This window comes from Syngnathoides biaculeatus, chromosome 8 (assembly GCF_019802595.1).
Source record: "Syngnathoides biaculeatus isolate LvHL_M chromosome 8, ASM1980259v1, whole genome shotgun sequence".
Classification (NCBI taxonomy): domain Eukaryota; kingdom Metazoa; phylum Chordata; class Actinopteri; order Syngnathiformes; family Syngnathidae; genus Syngnathoides; species Syngnathoides biaculeatus.
Window position 1 is genome coordinate 5,693,944 of NC_084647.1, and position 18,278 is coordinate 5,712,221.

An 18,278-nucleotide genomic window follows, 5' to 3' on the forward strand; every position below is an offset into this window, starting at 1 on the left:
ATCAGGGATCCGCGCTGAACCCCTTCCTGTTTGCGGTAGTCATGGATAGCCAGACAGATGAGGTTAAACTGGAATCCCCTTGAACAAAAATGTTTGCAGATGATATTGTGATCTGCAGTGAAAGCAGGGAGCAGGTGGAGGAACAATAAGAAAGATGGATGCACGCGCTGGAAAAGAGGAATGAAGATTAGCCGAAGTAAAACAGAATATATGTGCGTGAATGTGAGGGGCAGAGGAGGAAAAGTGACGTTTCAGGGAGAAGAAATAGCAACGGTGGATGACTTCAAATACTTGGGGTCAACAATAAAGAGCGATGGTGAGTGTGGTCAGGAAGTGAAGAAACGGGTTCAAGCGGGGTGGAACAGTGGGCGGAAGGTGTCTGGTGTACTATGTGACAGAAGAGTCTCCGCTAGGATGAAGGGCAAAGTCTATAAAACGGTGGTGAGGCCGGCCATGATGTACGGATTAGAGACGGTGGCCCTGAAGAGACAACAGGAACCAGAACTGGAGGTGGCAGAAATTAAAAGATGTTGAGATTCTCGCTCGGAGTGAGCAGGTTGGATAGGATTAGAAATTAGCTCATTAGAGGGACAGTCAAACTTGGATGTTTTGGAGACAAGGGTCGATCGAGAGAGCAGACTTCGATGGTTTGGACATGTCCAGAGGTGAGAGAATCTGAGGATGGAGCTGCCAGGCAAAAGAGCGAGAAAGAGGAAGACCAAAGACAAGGTTGATGGATGTTGTGAGGGAGGACATGAGGACCGTCGGTGTTTGAGAGGAAGATGCACAAGATGGGCTTAGATGGAAAAAGATGACACGCTCTGGCGACCCCTCATGGGACAAGCCAAAAGGAAAAGAAGACATTTTGCATTATTCTATATTCATGTGGGTTATTTGTTTGCGGGTTCTTTTCCAAAGTTTCTCAGAGGTTTAATGTGTTTTGGAAGTGCTCGGATGTGGGTTCCCCACCCCTGGACAACATCTTGATGTGAGGAAGCCGAGGAGGCCTGATGCAGCCAGGCACCCACAAACCCCCCAAAATGCTGTGTTTTTTCTTTCACTTACACAAAGGATGAGATAAATATACAGGTCATGAGGATGCCCACCGATTTGTTCAGTATCGGCTCCATTTCCTGTCTAGGTTCCATTATTATTATTATTATTATTATTTTTTTTTTTTTACAAAACATGTCAGAAAATTCACATGAGATGAGATGTGACCTTGTACAAAAACTTATTAAATGGAAAAAATATATATATATATAGATGTAAAGCAGTTCAAAAACATTTTAATATATATTTTATAGAATATATACTTAGACATGACATTTTCCAATTTTTCTTTAGAAATATACGGACAAAAACAAAAACAAAAAAAAGAGGGGGTCGGGTGGAACAAAACACCAAAAAAATAACGACTTTATTTTTCTTCCGCAAAGCTCAAATCCTAGCCAGCAAGTTCTCCGACAATCATGAATATGAGCACAATTTCATAAAAATCTGGCCAGAACTTGATTTGACCCAACTATACATCAACTGAAATTCGACTATTCAACACGGAGCTCCAGCTATTTTGCCGCATTAGAAGCCCGACAAAAGATCCGGCGTTTGTCTGCGTGTATCTTCACGCAGAACCCAGCAAAGCGGATTAGAACCTGCGGCAGCGCCAACGTCTGATGTCATTTAAAAAGTTGTCAGACAGTAATCACTGTTTTTACTATAACTGCAGATTATCCTTCGACAACAACAACAAAAAAATTACACATGCAGCGTCAGGCCTCTGTTATGGCTCTGATAATTCGCCCGAAGACGGAAAATTGCAGGGTGGACTTATCCTCCTCCCACGTTCCACGCCGGTGCTGTTCATACAGAAAAGCGATGGAGACGCGTGGAAAAAAATACTGGTGGAAAAGGAGTTATTGATTAGTGCGGCCCTGTGTTTACTTGAGCAGCTTGTGCGGCGTTTCGGTGATTTGAACCGGCGTGCTCCAGGCAGATGTGCAGTCCCCACCAAAAGCAATGGAAAAGCAAGGTCAATGGACCTTTCCGACCTGTCAATCACTCGTACAATGATAGCCAATCAGATACCCGCATTGTCTTAACACCCCGGCTTGACACGCCCCTAACGCCGTATTGTCCCACAGGCAATGCTGGTTGTCAGTAGCGTGCGCTTGGAAAAGTTCATGTTACGAAGGAAATGGTCCTCAGATGCGCTTGGGGAACGTGCAATTCTGATGAAAGTTACAAGGGTCGCTTGATTCATTTTCCAAAGCCTGAAACACAGTTGACGAAGTGGCTACGATGGATTAAGGCTCGCGGAAGAGTGCACGTAAACCTAAATGTGAACAATTACAACAAACACAAGGCTGTGTCTTCGAAGGTAAGTGAGGGAGAAGTATCTTCTCTGAGTTGGATTGAATTATTATCAGCGCTTTATACATTGCAGGAGAAGTTTCACTTTGTTAGCGTATCGCTGACCTGCTGAATGAAGTGTGTCATGTTTTATATCGAAGAGTCGGGTTAGTGATACATAAATGCGTGATGTCATGCAAGAGATATAATATTATCTGGAATACACGATAGAGAATCGACTTCAAACATGTTCTGTTCAATCGCCATTTTCGAAGCCTGTGGGACATGGCTAAGGGGGCGGAGCTTAAGATCGCCATCGGAGAGGTCCATTCCTTTGTTTTTGTTCTATAATCAAGACATTTGGGCTTCACACCAAAAGATGAATGTGAGGAGAGTTCCGCGTTCCAGCTTTCATTTCGTGGCATTTACATCTACAACTCAGCGATACACAGGCAATATTAAATTAACTTAAAGGGATTAAGATTTAATATTGAAACCCAAATATCTTCAGTATACAACATTCCAATACTTTTAAGGACTGTACATTTAGGTGCCAGAAATCACAAAAACCAACATTCAACGCGGAATCATTTGAAGTGTTAAATTTCTACCAAGTCACGCAAGTCTTTTTCTTTTGAGGGGGCACATGATAAAGATTTAACACTTTCTATTTAAAAAAAAAAAAAAAAAAAAAATCACAAGAACATTCAAAAGGCTCGTTTTGAAAACCCAAAAACACAAAAACAAACTTGCACTGAAATTATGGAGAGAAGTGGCTAAATCTGAATGAAGCCTGGTAGTGAAGATGACTGACTGACGGTGGTTGAATGGCTGAGGTCGGGTTCTCTCTAATATCGGGCAGGTGGCCTTTAACTAGTCCACATTACTGTGTTTGTGACACGAACCTACACCGAACCCCAATGAGTGTCTCACCTTTAAAAAAAAAAAAAAAAAAATTATACAAAACGAAATGTAATTTAAAAAGCCATGCAAGAGAAGCTACTTTTTGTTTTTAAATATAAATAACACGCTTGTTCCCTTTATAAGTCCATCACTGTGTAGTGTCCTTGCTTGCTCGTGTCCCGGCGTCCGTGGAAAAACAGACACAAAATGGATGGTTGCAAAATAACAATTGTTCGTAGGTTCTCGCGCACATTCATTCGGACGTGAACGCTCGCAGTGCACGCGCGGAAAATGGCAAAACTCGCCCTCCCCCCACTTTCTCTCTCTCGTGCACACAAGACACACAACTGATTTGTAACATCAAGTTCCAGAAAGAGCACTTGTTTAAAAAAAAAAAATAATTAAAAAGCAGAAATATGGCTTTATATTTAAAACCGTAACAAACGACGAAGCTAAATTGGTCAATCATTACCGAATGTCTCTTCCATTCTCCTAATTTTCAATTTTAAAAATCGCACTAAGAAAGGCGTCTTCTGCGAGGTGGGAGTCTACGCGGCGGGGTCGTGTCTACGGCTGGTAATGGGCTGGTATTGCTGGCGTAACCTGGCTCGAAAGTGTGCCCGGCGTGATTGCAGCGGGAGGTTCCCCCTGAGAGGATGTACAGAGATGAAGCTGCGCGTCTGCCCGTGCAAAAAAAAAAAAAAAAACAACCCCCTTCTGAGATCCGTCGCTCGCAAACTCACAGCCTGCACGCTCATTGTGTACATGATTCTCTGCTGGTGTGTGTGTGAGAACGTGTCTGGATGCTTTTTGAGTGAGTGGGGGAGAAAGATGGTATGAAAATATGTCTTGTGCCAGTTTTTGTGTGTGTGTGTGTTTGTGTGTGTGTGTGTGTGTGTCTCATTCGATTTGTCCTCAGCAGTGCAAGTGCATATATGAGATTTGGGTCGTGTGTTAGCCTGCCTGCTCCCCTGCTTGGTCAAAAGTCTGAGAGCCACTATTCCCGTATGCTGGCAGAGTAGGAGAACTGAGGGAAGTGTGGACGCTGATCTGAGTCCTCTGGGTCTAAACTGTCATCTGGAAACAACAAAAACAAAACAAAAAAAAAAAACAAGACAAAACCAATGTTAAACTGGAAAAGCCATTTTTATGTTAAAGGGGAAATCCACTGGTTTGCATTAACAATGTATCCAAATAGGTCATGTAATATGTACTCTATTTTGACCATGAGATGTTAAATCCTCTCTCATTTAATAGTGTTTCGAGAAGATTTTTTAATCGACAATTCAGAATTTTCAGGGGCACCGCCATTTTCACGAGTCACATGACCTACGTGGCGGATCTGACGTGTTACGTGCCGTTCCAAATGCTCAATTACATGGGACACGATTTATGCCCAGCACCGTTTTCTCGTATTTATCCTCATCTGATGAAGAAATAGCAGTATCTGTTGATCGGGAAGACGGAGGAATACTTCCATATAGATTTGAACCTGTGGCTGGAATTAATGTTGAATATTCAGATGGTTCTTTGGGCGGAATGACGCGGAGTCTGACTACTCGGAGGCCTACGTGCGACACATGTGCGTAAATATGTGCTGTGTACGGGAGTATTCCCCCGTCTTCCCGATCAACCGATACTGCTATTTCTTCATCAGACGAGGATAAATCCGGTAAACCAGCGCTGGGCATAAATGGTGTCCCGTGTAATCGAGCCTTTGTTGCGGCGCGGTACACGTCACATCTGCCCACGTAGGTCATGTGACTCGCGAAAATGGCAGCGCCCCTGAAAATTCGTAATTGTCGATAAAAAACTTCTCAAAACACTATTAAATGAGAGAGGATTTAACATCAGATTGTCAAAATAGGGTACATATTACATGACCTATTGTCTCAGTTATTTTTACCGGTATGTTTTTTTTTTTTTTTAACCGGCCCTGTTAGCGCGGCGCTACCGTTAAACTCTCTGTGCACCATCTTTCTTTGTAAATATCTCGTTTTTCAATGTGGGTTTCAATGTGGTCACTTGCGGCTTTTACAAATGGTATTTCCTTTACAAATGTACTGGGTGAGGCTTATAACCAGGTGCGCTCTGTAGGCCGGGTATTACGGTATTCATATTTCTTCACCATAGGCCCCAAGAAACTACAGTGGAATTAAGTTGTCTGCATGCGTATATTCGTACGCATGTTTTCTCTAAGCTGTCAAACGTTTCCCACCAACGTAATGATTAGAAAAAGAATGTGGAAAAAAATCCCAAACTCTGTGTGCAGACGCGCCACTGTGGGTGCACTTACACTTGTCGGGTGGGGTTATTGTAATGGTTTGTGCTGTGAATTCGTCGTCGAAGTATCTCGTATCGGTCTCCGAGGTGACCTGGGGCTTAAAAGGTGGGATGAGCTAAGAAGCAGAAGAACAAGCAGAGCAGTGTTGATATTAACAGCACTACAACCATCGAGGTCAAAATGGCATCCTTCCTCTCAAACTGCGTCACCTTCTTCTCCAACACATCCTGCCAGTTGATTGAGGTGAAGAACTTATGGGTCATCACGTCTTTGGCATCGTCGGGTCCGCCGCCGAGCCTGGAAACAACGCACACACGCGCACATGCACAGCAACACAGGCACACACACACAAAAACTGTTAACACCACCCACTGATCTCTCAGCTTGTGTAAACACCACACTTAAAATGTGCTGTTCCCTTGTTATGGCCAATTTGAGACAAATTCATTCTTCCTAGGCTCCGGGCAGAGCTTCCTGACACTATTTTAGTTACGCTCGTTCAAAACAACAATCAATGACATTCTTGTTAATAGCCATGAGCTTCGAATATAGAAAACAGATCAAGGAACACATCTTCATGTGGGTTACTGTGTAGGTGCTGGCTGACGGCAAGATGAGAGCGAAGGGCTCATAAAACCAATTAAGTTCCTTTATTGACGGGCTGCAATGCAGCAAACGTGGATGGGTGCATCTTCGGTTTGGCCAAAATAGGAAGAAAAAGATAGACGGAAAAACGAAAATAATGAAAGAAAAAAAAGAAAGAACAAAAAACAGACCAGGTTGGTTAGATAGACAGAGAGAGAGAGAGAGAGAGAGAGAGAGAGAGAGAGAGAGAGAGAGTAGCAGATCTCAAAGCTCCGGACGTACCTCTGCTTGGGGTCCTTCTTAAGCAGGCCAGCCAGCAGCGCCTTGGCTTCAGGGGCCAAGTTTTTGGGGAAGCGGATCTCCTCCATGAGTATGAGTTCAAAGAGTCGCTCGTGGTCCTGGTTGTAGAACGGCAACCGGCCACACATCATCTCGTACATGACCACGCCCAGGCCCCACCAGTCTACGGCGCGACCGTAGTCATTGTCCTCTAGGACCTGTTGGAGTAGAGCGTAGGGAACGTCTCGAAGTTAAACTAAAAACGGCAATTGTGCACTCATCTTGCCGTGAAAACTTCACGTCAAGTTCAGCGGATGGGGTTACCTCAGGTGCCAGGTACTCAGGAGTCCCACAGAAGGTTTTCATGGTGGCACCATCGGTGATGCCCTCTTTGCACAGGCCAAAGTCCGTTATCTTTATGTGGCCGTCCTTGTCCAACATGAGATTCTCCAGCTGAGCAAAGAAAGTCATCACATTACTCGAGCCAGCCGCGATATTGTGGACACATTTGACCTCTCTCAGCATATTTATGTCAGATCTTAGACCTGGTCATCTCTAAGGATGTTGGAATTCTATGAGTATATGCATGTGCCAATGAATTCTCTATGTCTTCAGCTTTCGCTGAGGCTAATTATCTATTTATTACCTCATTGAGCTTTCTACAGTTTGCACTTGTAGTCAATCTTTACAGGATGGCCACTCCTTGAAAGTGCGGCAACAGTGCTGAACTTTCTCCATTTACAGACAATGAGTCTAATCATGGCCGAATGAACATCAAGATCTTTAACATGAACATTTTCCAGCTTTATGCAAGTTGTAGAGTTCTGCCCTCAACCTGATTTAAGAAGCTGTGGAATGACCTCAATACAACTATTCCCACCAGACATCACAGGAATCTCGCTGAACTGCAACAGTTTTGTCAAAGAAGAATGGTCCAAAACACATCCAGATGATTGTCCATGTACAGGAAATGTCTGGTTGAGGTTTACGCATGCAAAGTAGCCTCAAAAAGATTTATTTTTCATCTGGTCTGTAAAAATGTGAAAACCTATCCTTGTTTGTTTGCTATTAGTTTAAGCATACTGTTTGCTTATTTTTGTGACTGTATATGGATCATTATGATTCAGTTTGGGCTTCTAGTCTCATTCGAATCAGAATACAAGGTTCCATGTAAATTAAGACTTTTAAATCATAGGGTTCATTTTATTTTATTTTTATGTTACTTAATGCATGTTTTAATTGAGACTAAGACTCCACTGTTTTAAATTACACTAAACGTCCGATTTATCGGCCTAATCGGAATCGGACGATAATTGGCTTTTTTTTTCCTGATTGCAGTTTTAATATCATAACTTGGCTTAACATAACCAGAATTTATGGGGCTGCATACCAATCAGCGAGTTAAAAAAAATGAAATAAAAAAATAAAAAATAACTGATCACCGTTCCGATCACAAGATGGAGCAATGAGTCTATTTAAATGATGTGTTCATTCACTGTATATACTTAATTGTTCAAAAAAAAAATCTCTATTTACAATAAATAGTGTATCTTTGTTCATCTATTTATGCCAGTGAGGCAAAGTGACAGACAGAACAGATTAATGGTCTTCTCTTTAATGTTAGTAAGTACATACAGCAATTAATTTAACAAAACAGTCACAAAAAGTTGATACATTAATTGCTGTATGCACTTACTGCCATCTAACAGAAGACCATTCATTTGTTCTGTATGTCACTAAATCAACAAGAATACATTATTTATTGTAAATTCGTTTTTTGAGCAATTCAGTACACAAGTATATACAGTTAATGAACAGGACATTTAAATAAAGTCATTACTCAATCTTGCAATCGGTCATTGTTTTTTTTTTTTTTTAACTCATTGGTTAGCCCCAAAAATCCTAATTGTGGAAAGTCAATTTCAAACGCAGGTGGTAACGCATTCAGAAACAAGCATTACTTCTTTAAAATTGCAAAAAATATATATTAGTCGGCAGGGTGACGCCTTACCTTTAAATCCCTGTAAACGACATTGCACGAGTGTAGGTATTCCAGTGCTGATACTATTTCTGCACCATAAAATCGGGCTCTGTCTTCTGTGAAGACTCGGTCCCGGGATAAGTGAAAGAAGAGCTGCAAATAAAGACGACACAGTGGTTAAAAGATTATTCCAAGTGTTTAAAAATCACTAAATAACATCTCCACAGAGATCAGCAATCCTTCCAAAATGTGCATGCGGGTGATGGAAAGAGAATAACTTACTTCTCCTCCATTTGCATACTCCATCACGAAGCAGAGGCGGTCGTTTGTTTGAAAAGCGTATTTTAGTGTCTGAGTGGAAAAGAGGAAAACTGACGTCACAGCACCATTCAGATTATGTGTGACAGTTTGATTTTGAAGAACTAGAATCTTGGTGACTTACTGTTAGAAAGGGATGCCGCGTATTTTGGAGGACTCTGCTCTCTGTCACCGTGTGGGCTACCTCATCCTAAAGCAAATACATTTTGTACATGAAACAAGTGAGTATGCGCACAAACTACCAGTAATAGACTGAATATACAAAAAAATACAAGTACCGTAATTACCGGCAAACCGAGCGCATCTAGTTATAAGCCTCACCCAGTACATTTGTTAAGGAAATACCATTTGGTACATACACACGCCGCAGCTGTGTAAAAGCAGCAAGTGCCTACATTGAAACATGAGATATTTACAAAGAAAGACGGTACACACGAGAGTTTAACGCTAACGCTAGTGCTGCGCTAACATTAAAGCTAGCACCGCGCTAACAGGGCCAGTTAAAAAAAAAAAAAAAAAAAAAAAAACTAAAAATCACCGAGACACGGCAGTAACACGCTAGGGCAGCGCTAACAGGGCCGGGCCGGTAAAAGTCACTTCCTCGGCACATATATTCCACCAGTCTCACTCTTATCTTTTCCGCTTGAGTGCCCCCTTGAGGCCGTTAGAAAAAAAATGCACATATTAGCCGCAGCGCGGCATAAACCGCAGGGTTGAAAGCGTGTGAAAAAAGTCACTTCTTATAGGCTGGAAATTACGGTACATACAAGAAAATAACACAAGCTATGAAAATGACTCAAGTGTGAAACGTGTAGCATTGCACACTGAAGCATAATGTCCACTGCTAACTTCAGCTTTACAGATGCCACTTCAGCTGAAGAAGACTACCAAAAAACAAAGCAGCATATAGAGGTAATTGCTGTTGTGTTATTTTTAAAATGGTTTTCGATACTATATGTGTTAATGTTTTGTGCGATTAATCAGAACATGGCATTTTACAGCAAAGGCCTCTATTTGAGGTTGATCCTTTGTGGAAAACTGTCGGCTATAATTTGTCTTTTAAAAAAAAAAAAGCACCATCGACTGAAAATGTAATGTATAACAGTAGAATAAAATAACCAACCGTATTCCAGTCGCAAAGTGATCATTTAAGACAACAAAGCATGTTCTAAACCCGATCCAGTAGTTCTTTAGAAGACAATAAGAAAAGCGCTAACTTTAGCAATGATGACTTCTTTGCGCAGGATTTTCATGGCATAGTACATGCCCGTGGCCTTCTCCTTCACCAGGATCACTTTGCCGAACGTCCCCTTGCCCAGTAGCTTCAAGTAGTCGAAGTCACTCATGTTCTGCTGAGGCGACGACAGAAAAGCCACAACGGCCAAACCACATCAACTCCTTTTCTCAAGCACCGGTGTAAAACGAGGCTCGAAAACAAACTGGCTGAATAAATGTGAGCTGACCACTTTTGGGCGGGATTTAGACACGGCGATCTCCATCTCCTCCGTGCCGCTGCTGTCGCTCGGCGAGCCAAATTTGATCTCCATGGGCTCCTCGTCCTGCTGCTGACTTTTTAGGCTGTTTGCCACCGCCTGGATCGATCGCATCCATTCTTCCCTAAAACGCGGTAAACAAATTACAATGAAAAAGGCCCTTCAGGTTTACATAAAAATTTCAACGTGATAAATGTGTATATTATTATGATGTACACGTCATTGGGAAGAGTAAATTATAAGGTAAATTTAGTTGGTACCAAAAAAAAAAAAAAAAAAAAAAAAAAAAAGACTGCAAAAACCAGTCAAACTTAACCCATCAAGCCATCTTTGTTATTGAAAGATCTGGATGTAATTTAACCCCAAATTCTATTTTGAGTAGAAATGCAATTCTCACAAAAATGGATTTCTCTTGGTTAAAGAAAATGGATTGTTTACACTGTAATTCCTTCACAGTATTGAATTGTTTTGAATTCTTAATTTTGTGGGTTTTATTTGCTGGAAGCCAAAATTATGTCAACTAAAACTTTTTTTGGGGGGCTCTGAATCTATAGTCTATGAAAGGTTAAGTTTTTGAATGGAATTATGGAAAAAAATGTTTCCCTGATCATATTTTTGCAGAGGGTCTGTTTATATATGTGTGCACTTTTGATTTTTTTTATATTACTAGTTGATTTCATTTTGTGCTTGTGACAGTGTGAAACAAAATGCTTCTGCTATAGATCCAGCAATATTAAACTGATTAACTTTTGTCTATACTTGCTAGAAAGTTGACTTCAAATGCTACTTAAAATCAGAGCTATACAATTTTTAAATATATATTTGGCATCTATTCCTTAATGCATCACTCCGGCATCGACTCAGTATCTGCCGAAACTCAAAAGTGACTTGGCTTGGGTGCAAAAAATATGTCTGGACACATGTGATGTGATCATAAAATATGTGATAATTACTTAAAACATTACATTATAAATTTAATGACGCTATTTCATGGTGTGTGTGTGTGTTTGGAAAACAATTGATCAAAATGGAACGGACCTAAACGGGGGTTTTGTTTTGAAACGTACCTCTCCTCGTTGCTGTCCACATGGAAGGTCCGCTCAATGACTGAGGTCCACTGCAGGCAGCGGATAACAAATGTGTTGGGCCGGGGCCTCTCCGTTTTCATCAGCTGGCATTCTACAAAGTACGGAACCACTAGATAAGAAGACTGGAGGAAGGGGGGGCACCAAAAGATGAAAAGTTCAACACTACATTCACCAGCCGGAACGCAGAACTGACCTGCAACGGAGAAGTTGTTGAGAGGTGGTAAGCTGTGATCACTGGACACTTCAGGCTTCTCTTTGTAGCCGATGAAGGAACCGTCACTCTTTAAGATGAAATAACGAGGCCTCCAGGTTTTAATGTACTCACCTTAGTGACACAAAAGCAGAGAACAGTTGACGTTTAACCGATTGCCGTAATTTCCGGCCTATAAACCGCGACTTTTTTCCCCACACGCTTTCAACCCTCCGGTTTGTGCGGTGATGCGGCTAATTTGTGCATGTTTTCCTAACGGCCGCAAGGGGGCACTCGACCGGAAAAGGTAAGAGTGAGACCGGTGGAATATATGTGCCGAGGAAGTGACTTTTACCGACCTGGGACTGTGAGCGCTGCGCTAGCATGTTACTGCCATGTTTCAGTGATTTTTACCGATATGTTTTTTTTTTTAACTGGCCCTGTTAGCATGGGGGCGCTAGCGTTAAACTTTCTGTGTAGCGTCTTTGTAACTACCTCGTGTTAGGGTGACGTGACCTTTACCGGTCCGGCCCTGTTAGCGCTGCATTAGCATGTTACTGCCTCGTCTCAGTGGTTTTTGCTGGTATGTTTTTTTTTTTTTTTTTTACCGGCCCTGTTAGCGCGGTGCTAGCATTAGCATGGCACTAGCCTGAGTGCTAAACTCTGTGTACCATATTTCTTTGTAAATATCTCGTGTTTCAATGTGGGTTTGAATGTGGGCACTTGCGGCTTTTACACCGCTGCAGCCTATGTATGTACCAAATGGTATTTCTTTTACAAATGTACCGGGTGAGGCTTATAACCAGGTGCACTCTGTAGGCCGGGAATTACGGTAAATCAGATTTTTTATTTATTTTTTTCACATTTAATTGAGCAACAGAGGACTACAGTGGGCTAACTCCGTCTTGGTCACTTGTAAGGTTCACCGTTAAACAAAAATGAAAACAGAAAAAATATTCTTTATAATGGGAGTATTGGTCTAAATCAAGGTTTAGTTCTCAGCTTTGCCATAAACGTCAGCCATTAATGCACTCAACACTTTTTAAAGTTTGGTGCAAGTGCATCCGCATGTTAAAGTGAATGTTATATTTCATCTTGCATGACAAATGTACTGGGTGAGGCTTATAACCAGGTGCGCTCTGTAGGCTGGGACTTGCGGTAAGTGTTCCTGGAATTAATAACACCACAAATGAACACGAAAATCAAACTGAACGCAACAAAATCATGTGGTGCTCATCGGCGAGAAGCCCACAACATTTCTCACCGAGTCTGGCAGAAATTCACAAAGATTTGGGGAGACACAATAGCATAACCAATACAGTACCTCTCTTGTGGAGCCATCCCTCTCTCACAACGCTGACTTCATTCATGCTGGGGCAGAAGACTGTCTGGGTTGGGAGGGGGGGCGGCAGACCAGCTGGTGCAAACTGTTCAAACTAACTGCTCCAAAGAGTGACAGCGTCTCAGACAGAACACTTGCCCAGAAGGCCTGGAAAGAAAGAGGACAGAGAAAAACGCCACATCGTGAATAATAAGTCACTTTGTCATCATTAGTGACAAAAAAAAAGTTCATGTCTGAGAAGACAATGGAATGAACCATCTAACATGAGGAAAAAATGGATTTTAATTAACAGTTGTGAGCAGGAATGTGAGGGCACACTGAAAAAAAACACAGAAATTCAAAAAGAATACAGTGCCAGGATGACAAAATTACGAAATATCACAGTAAAATGAAGTTTAAGAGCCCATATTATATAACACGTATTCTACAAACTGCCCAACGGCGACTGTGACATAAATTCAAATGCAATACTAAATGATACCATCAGGCACCAGGGATCAACATCAAAACAACAGACGCGGTATACAGCAATTGTGAGGGGCTCATTCTATTGGCCCGGCTGTGCTAAAACGGGTTAAGGTTCAGCCCGGGGAGGCGTATGTGAACACGTAGCAAATCTGATTCCGCAGAACAAAGGACACTTTCTCTGAATTGTGGGTTAGGTCTCCGCGAGAACGGCGCTGCAATCATGTCTTTACCTCTACATATGACGCCACCTGCCCACGACACGGAAGAGCGCTGACATGTGCAGGTCGCCTCCATTCTATCTGACCACCTGACATTTATGACGACGCCATGGGGAAAAATGACCACCGCTGATACCTCATCGCTTTTTCAAGTGTCAAGTTATAAATAGTGGATATTAATATTGTTATAAAAGCAGTGCCAGGGAGGGCTCAAATGTAATGTCACTGATTTCCAATTAGTGTCCGTCTCAATACTTGTACTGTTATGTCCAATGAGTTAGATCAAATGGAATATGTCAGCCAACGCTGGACATTTACCGTAATTTCCGGACTATAATCCGCAATTTTTGTCCCACGCTTTCAAACCTGCATCTTATACAATGATGCGGGAAATTTATGCATTTTTTTTCTCACGGCTGCCAGGGGCGCTCGTGCAGAAAAGTTAAGAGTGAGATAGGTGGAATATACGTGTCAAGAAAGACGCAAGTTTAATATAACTTTGCGCATGAATAAAATTACCATGAACAGGCCCTCACCGTGGAAAATGCAAAAAGAAATGCATATGACGCAGCTTTGCCGTTAAAAGCAATTGAGCTGTCCGATAAAGAAGGAAACAAGAGTTGCTGCACGTAAACTTGGCATAAATAAATCGATGGTGAGACGCTGGAAATGGCAGCGGGGAGAACTGCAGCAATGTAAAAAGACGAAAAAAGCTTTCAGAGGGCATAAAAGCAGGTTGCCTGAACCGTGTTGCTGCCGCGTCTCAGTGACTTTTACCGGTATTTTTTTTTTTTTACCCAGCCCTGTTAGTGCTGTGTTACTACCGCGTCACAGGCACTGTTTGGAAACAAAAACTATGGTACACTATTAAAACTTTGACAAATTTTTCTTTGTAAATATCTCATGTTTCAATGTGGGCACATGCGGCTTACAGACAGGTGCGGTTATGACTGCACAAAATGTTTTTTCCTTTAAAAATGTACTGGGTGAGGCTTATAATCAGGTGCGGCTTATGGTCCAGAAATTACGGTCATCAAAAATAAAAAACATGCACAGCAGATTAATTCATCATAAATTTCCAGTAAGTGTTAAAGTTAATGTTATGATTGTTTTTTATGTGCCTTCCGATTCGCTGGTGACCTGTTAAGAGTGCACGCCGCTTCTTGCGCTGAGTCAACAGGGAAAACCTCCTGCTTACCTGTGAGGATAGGCTGTACAGAAAATGAATGAATGAATATATTTTTGTATTTCAAGCAAATTTCTTTAAACTGCTGTTGTCTCCAGCGTCTTCCCGCTGACACCAACAACGTGGTTGCGGACATAGTGGAGCTAATTCACACAAAAGCACGGTCCATTCAATCATTTTCCAAGCTGCTTATCCTTACAAGGGTCACCAGTTTTGTTAAATAAAATGGCAGTGATTCCTCCTAAAAAACGGACAACACGAGCAGAGTCATTTTCACTATCGCTTTCCGTATGAAAAGAAAGCAGTCCGCCTGAACATTTACAAAAATATGGTGCCCATTTTATGTTCCAAAAGCAGTGATGTATTGACATGTTGGAAATGTTGGACCCAATATATGTCGATTTAATCCACAAATATTTTTTCCATGGCTACCTTGCCTCAACAGTAAAACCAGGGCTATAAGTTATTGAATATCATTCAAACTGACTGTTCTACCAATCATCAATCAATTGAATAAATGGAAAACGTAGCATCATAACATAACCAAACAATAATGTACATGTGGGGTGCAGGTATGAATATCATCCACTTGTGGTTGCCACAATCACAATCTACTGTTGTATTTATGAGTGTGAATTAATATTTCTTTAAAAGATGGGGTCTGTGTGTTGAGTGACTCGATGTGAATTGTGGCCACCGCCAGCTGGTGTATGAATATGCTTATTACGTGTTTGTTTTCTTATCACTTGCTCAGCATAGCTGAGTGGATTACAATACATTAACTGGCAGGGATGATAATTGATAAATTAATCAATTATATTGAATCAAATCTCTTTTTGAGAAGTTTCCCCATATCGATACCAATATAGTACCGGTAAATATTTACTTCATTAATCAAATCCATAGGAACTGGTTTCACTGATTCATTTTCTGTCACATAATTCTGTATGTTGTTTTTTTCCATATAAAACAATCTATATGGAATCGACAGGACTAATAGGAATAAAATTGATTCACGCATTGGGAAGGAATCAATTGGATAAGAGGAATCGATAATGGCATCAACACTGATAATTTCTAACCAATTATTATCCCTATTAACTAGCAACGGTATGCTATATGAATTAGCTAATATCAATGTTACCTTGTTGATGATCAGACAAGCGGCTGAAAAAGTGAAATGATCTCTAAACTCTCGACATTTTCTGTCTTTTCAAACTCTTTCCTCCTGGCTCGCCAGCACAGCACTGAATTATTTCTCCACAGATTGTTGCGTGTGACTTGTTATATCCTCACTACCACGTTTTTTTCTCCATTTTGCGCTTTACTGAACAGCAAAATTTACGCGCTGTCGATTGTTGTTGTCTCGGTTATGGTAATGAGTGTAGCAGGTCGTGTTTGAAAGCCGAGTGATCGTAAAAAGACGGGATGGGATCATATCGGAATACAAGATTTTAATGCATAACAGTGCAAACACGAAAGATCAAATTTGTCCTGCAGTCTGATCCGGCCGGGCTTTATGAGATGTCTGCCCCACAATAATGACGTTTTTTTTTTTTTTTTTAATAACTTTACTGGCGGACAGATATTTACAGTACTACGTCAAAAGACACAACAAGGCTAAAAATAAACCAGCTTTTGAATTCAAATATACTGTGCACGATGATGACACAGAGTAAAATGTCTTCTCGGGAGCCGATCAATGATGTCATTGATCAGATCGACAAATGATGACAAACCCAATCAGCATGAAAATGCTAACTATCTGCCTATATTGATCAAGCCGATCGGGTCAGTGGAAAGACTAAACTTTTTTTTTTTCCAATTGACTCTTATAAGGGCTGCACGGTGGGATCAGCTAGTAAAGCATTCGCCTCACAGTTCTGAGGACCCGGGTTTGATCCCGGCCACACCTGTGTGGAGTTTGCATGTTCTCCCCGTGCCTGCGTGGGTTTTCTCCGGGCACTCAGATTTCCTCTCACATCTCAAAAACATGCAACATTAATTGGATTTCTAAATTGCTAAATTGCGGTGTGATTGTGAGTGCGGCTGTTTGTCTCGATGTGCCCTGCGATTGGCTGTACCCTGCCTCCTGCCCGTTGACAGCTGGGATAGGCTCCAGCGCTCCCCGCAACCCTTGTGAGGATAAGCGACAAAGAAAATTGATGGATGGATTACTCATATAAAATATTGAAACAATTGTTGCAGGCCTACACTATAACTCGATCTGGGAAGGTGTGTGAGAGAGCTCCAGGGGTTGGAGCTGCCATGTAATATAGAGTAAATTCATTAAGATGTTTGCATATGTTTAAAAAAAAAAAAAAACGGAAAAAAATAATAGTCACAGAATACTACATAACAAATTCGTATTGTAATATTTCTGTATAACTTATTGCAGGGTATTACTAGGCGGAAACCTTCTGGGGTGAAGAAAATGTAGTTTAAAGGTTTGAAACTAAGGCAAATCCCAGAAGGGGTAAACAAACCAAAGAGCAAAACATTTTTGTCATTTCGGGAACTTTTACGTTAAGGTCAAATCGCCCAGCATTAAATGTTAACCAAAGGGTGAATGATTTTACACTATTAAACCATGGAGCACAACAAAACTTTCGTGTCATTGTGAATAAAAGCAGCAAGAATATTAATTATAGAACATCGGGAAACCCACATTAGAGTGCAGAGTGTGTTTTATGGCCACCAGCGTATATAGTACTGTAATAAATTTGTGAGGAGCATGCTGCAGAAGAGTCATAACACGTCCCCATCAGTATGGCGTGGAAGCTACAAGCTAAAGGTAGCACGGGTCAGCGAACGGTTGTCGCTCGGGTCCACAAGACGGAAAACCGCTTCCCACATTTCAACTAGTTCGTCCACCATAGCAGACGTAGCCTTTCGCCACACAGCTCCAGGGGCGTGACATTATCGAACAAACAACCGAGACAGCAAAACCACGATAGACCCCCACCGAGCTAACCGCTAGTTAGCACCCGAGCTAGCAACCTAACTCTTCTCGTTTCTATTATTACTACCACGCCGGCTTTCCCTTCATTCCCTTACTTTTTTTTTTTAAACGTACCTCCGTTGTGAAATATTCCCACTTCTCGAAGAGTTCCACAAGCAGCGCTGAACAAAAAAAGGCTCCCTCCACCGGTTATCACTCTCCGCTTGTGTGTATTGAACTCTGTCAATGATCACACAAGCTTTAGCGGACTAGCTTGTTTTCCCTTCTCACAATAACAGCAGCAGCGACGGCGTGCTCGGTTCGTCGCCGAAGCGAGCCAGTGAGAGCGGACGTGTCCTCCGGGCCGCTACTCGGTGGACAATGGAGCGTAGTAAGGCGCCTATAAATAATGTTCAACTCGTGGACATATTAAACAGCGTCACTGATAATTTATTGGGGGGGTGGAGGGTGAGAGTTACTCCTGTTCGCTGGTTGCTCCTCTCTGCGCGAAAACCCCTCCGCTCCGCAACTTCGTCCCCTCCCAGCCAGGCAGGCTGGCAGGCAGGCAGGCGGGCACTCCAGTCGGAGATGACGTGAGCGGAAAGTACAGTACGCTGATGTTAAAAAAAATAAAAAAATAAGACTGGATT

The 18,278-nt window shown here is 41.8% G+C and overlaps 1 protein-coding gene across 2 annotated transcripts; it reads right to left on the reverse strand.

Annotated features, from left to right (window-relative positions):
• Positions 1-1,195: 1,195 nt before the first annotated feature.
• akt2 (v-akt murine thymoma viral oncogene homolog 2) lies at positions 1,196-18,207 on the reverse strand. 2 transcript variants are annotated; one of them, XM_061827054.1, is made up of 14 exons: positions 17,764-18,207; positions 12,798-12,962; positions 11,477-11,608; positions 11,263-11,374; positions 10,166-10,319; positions 9,920-10,051; positions 8,827-8,892; positions 8,667-8,735; positions 8,415-8,537; positions 6,728-6,856; positions 6,407-6,621; positions 5,749-5,836; positions 5,552-5,654; positions 1,196-4,332 (listed from the first exon to the last, which is right to left on the reverse strand). In XM_061827054.1, exons 2-14 carry the CDS (start codon positions 12,841-12,843, stop codon positions 4,253-4,255), a joined length of 1,449 nt encoding a protein of 482 aa, XP_061683038.1. In that variant the 5' UTR covers positions 12,844-12,962; positions 17,764-18,207; the 3' UTR covers positions 1,196-4,252. The 2 variants fall into 2 exon arrangements, with proteins under 2 accessions (XP_061683038.1, XP_061683037.1); XM_061827053.1 differs by having other exon boundaries at positions 9,920-10,054; positions 17,764-18,206.
• Positions 18,208-18,278: the final 71 nt, after the last annotated feature.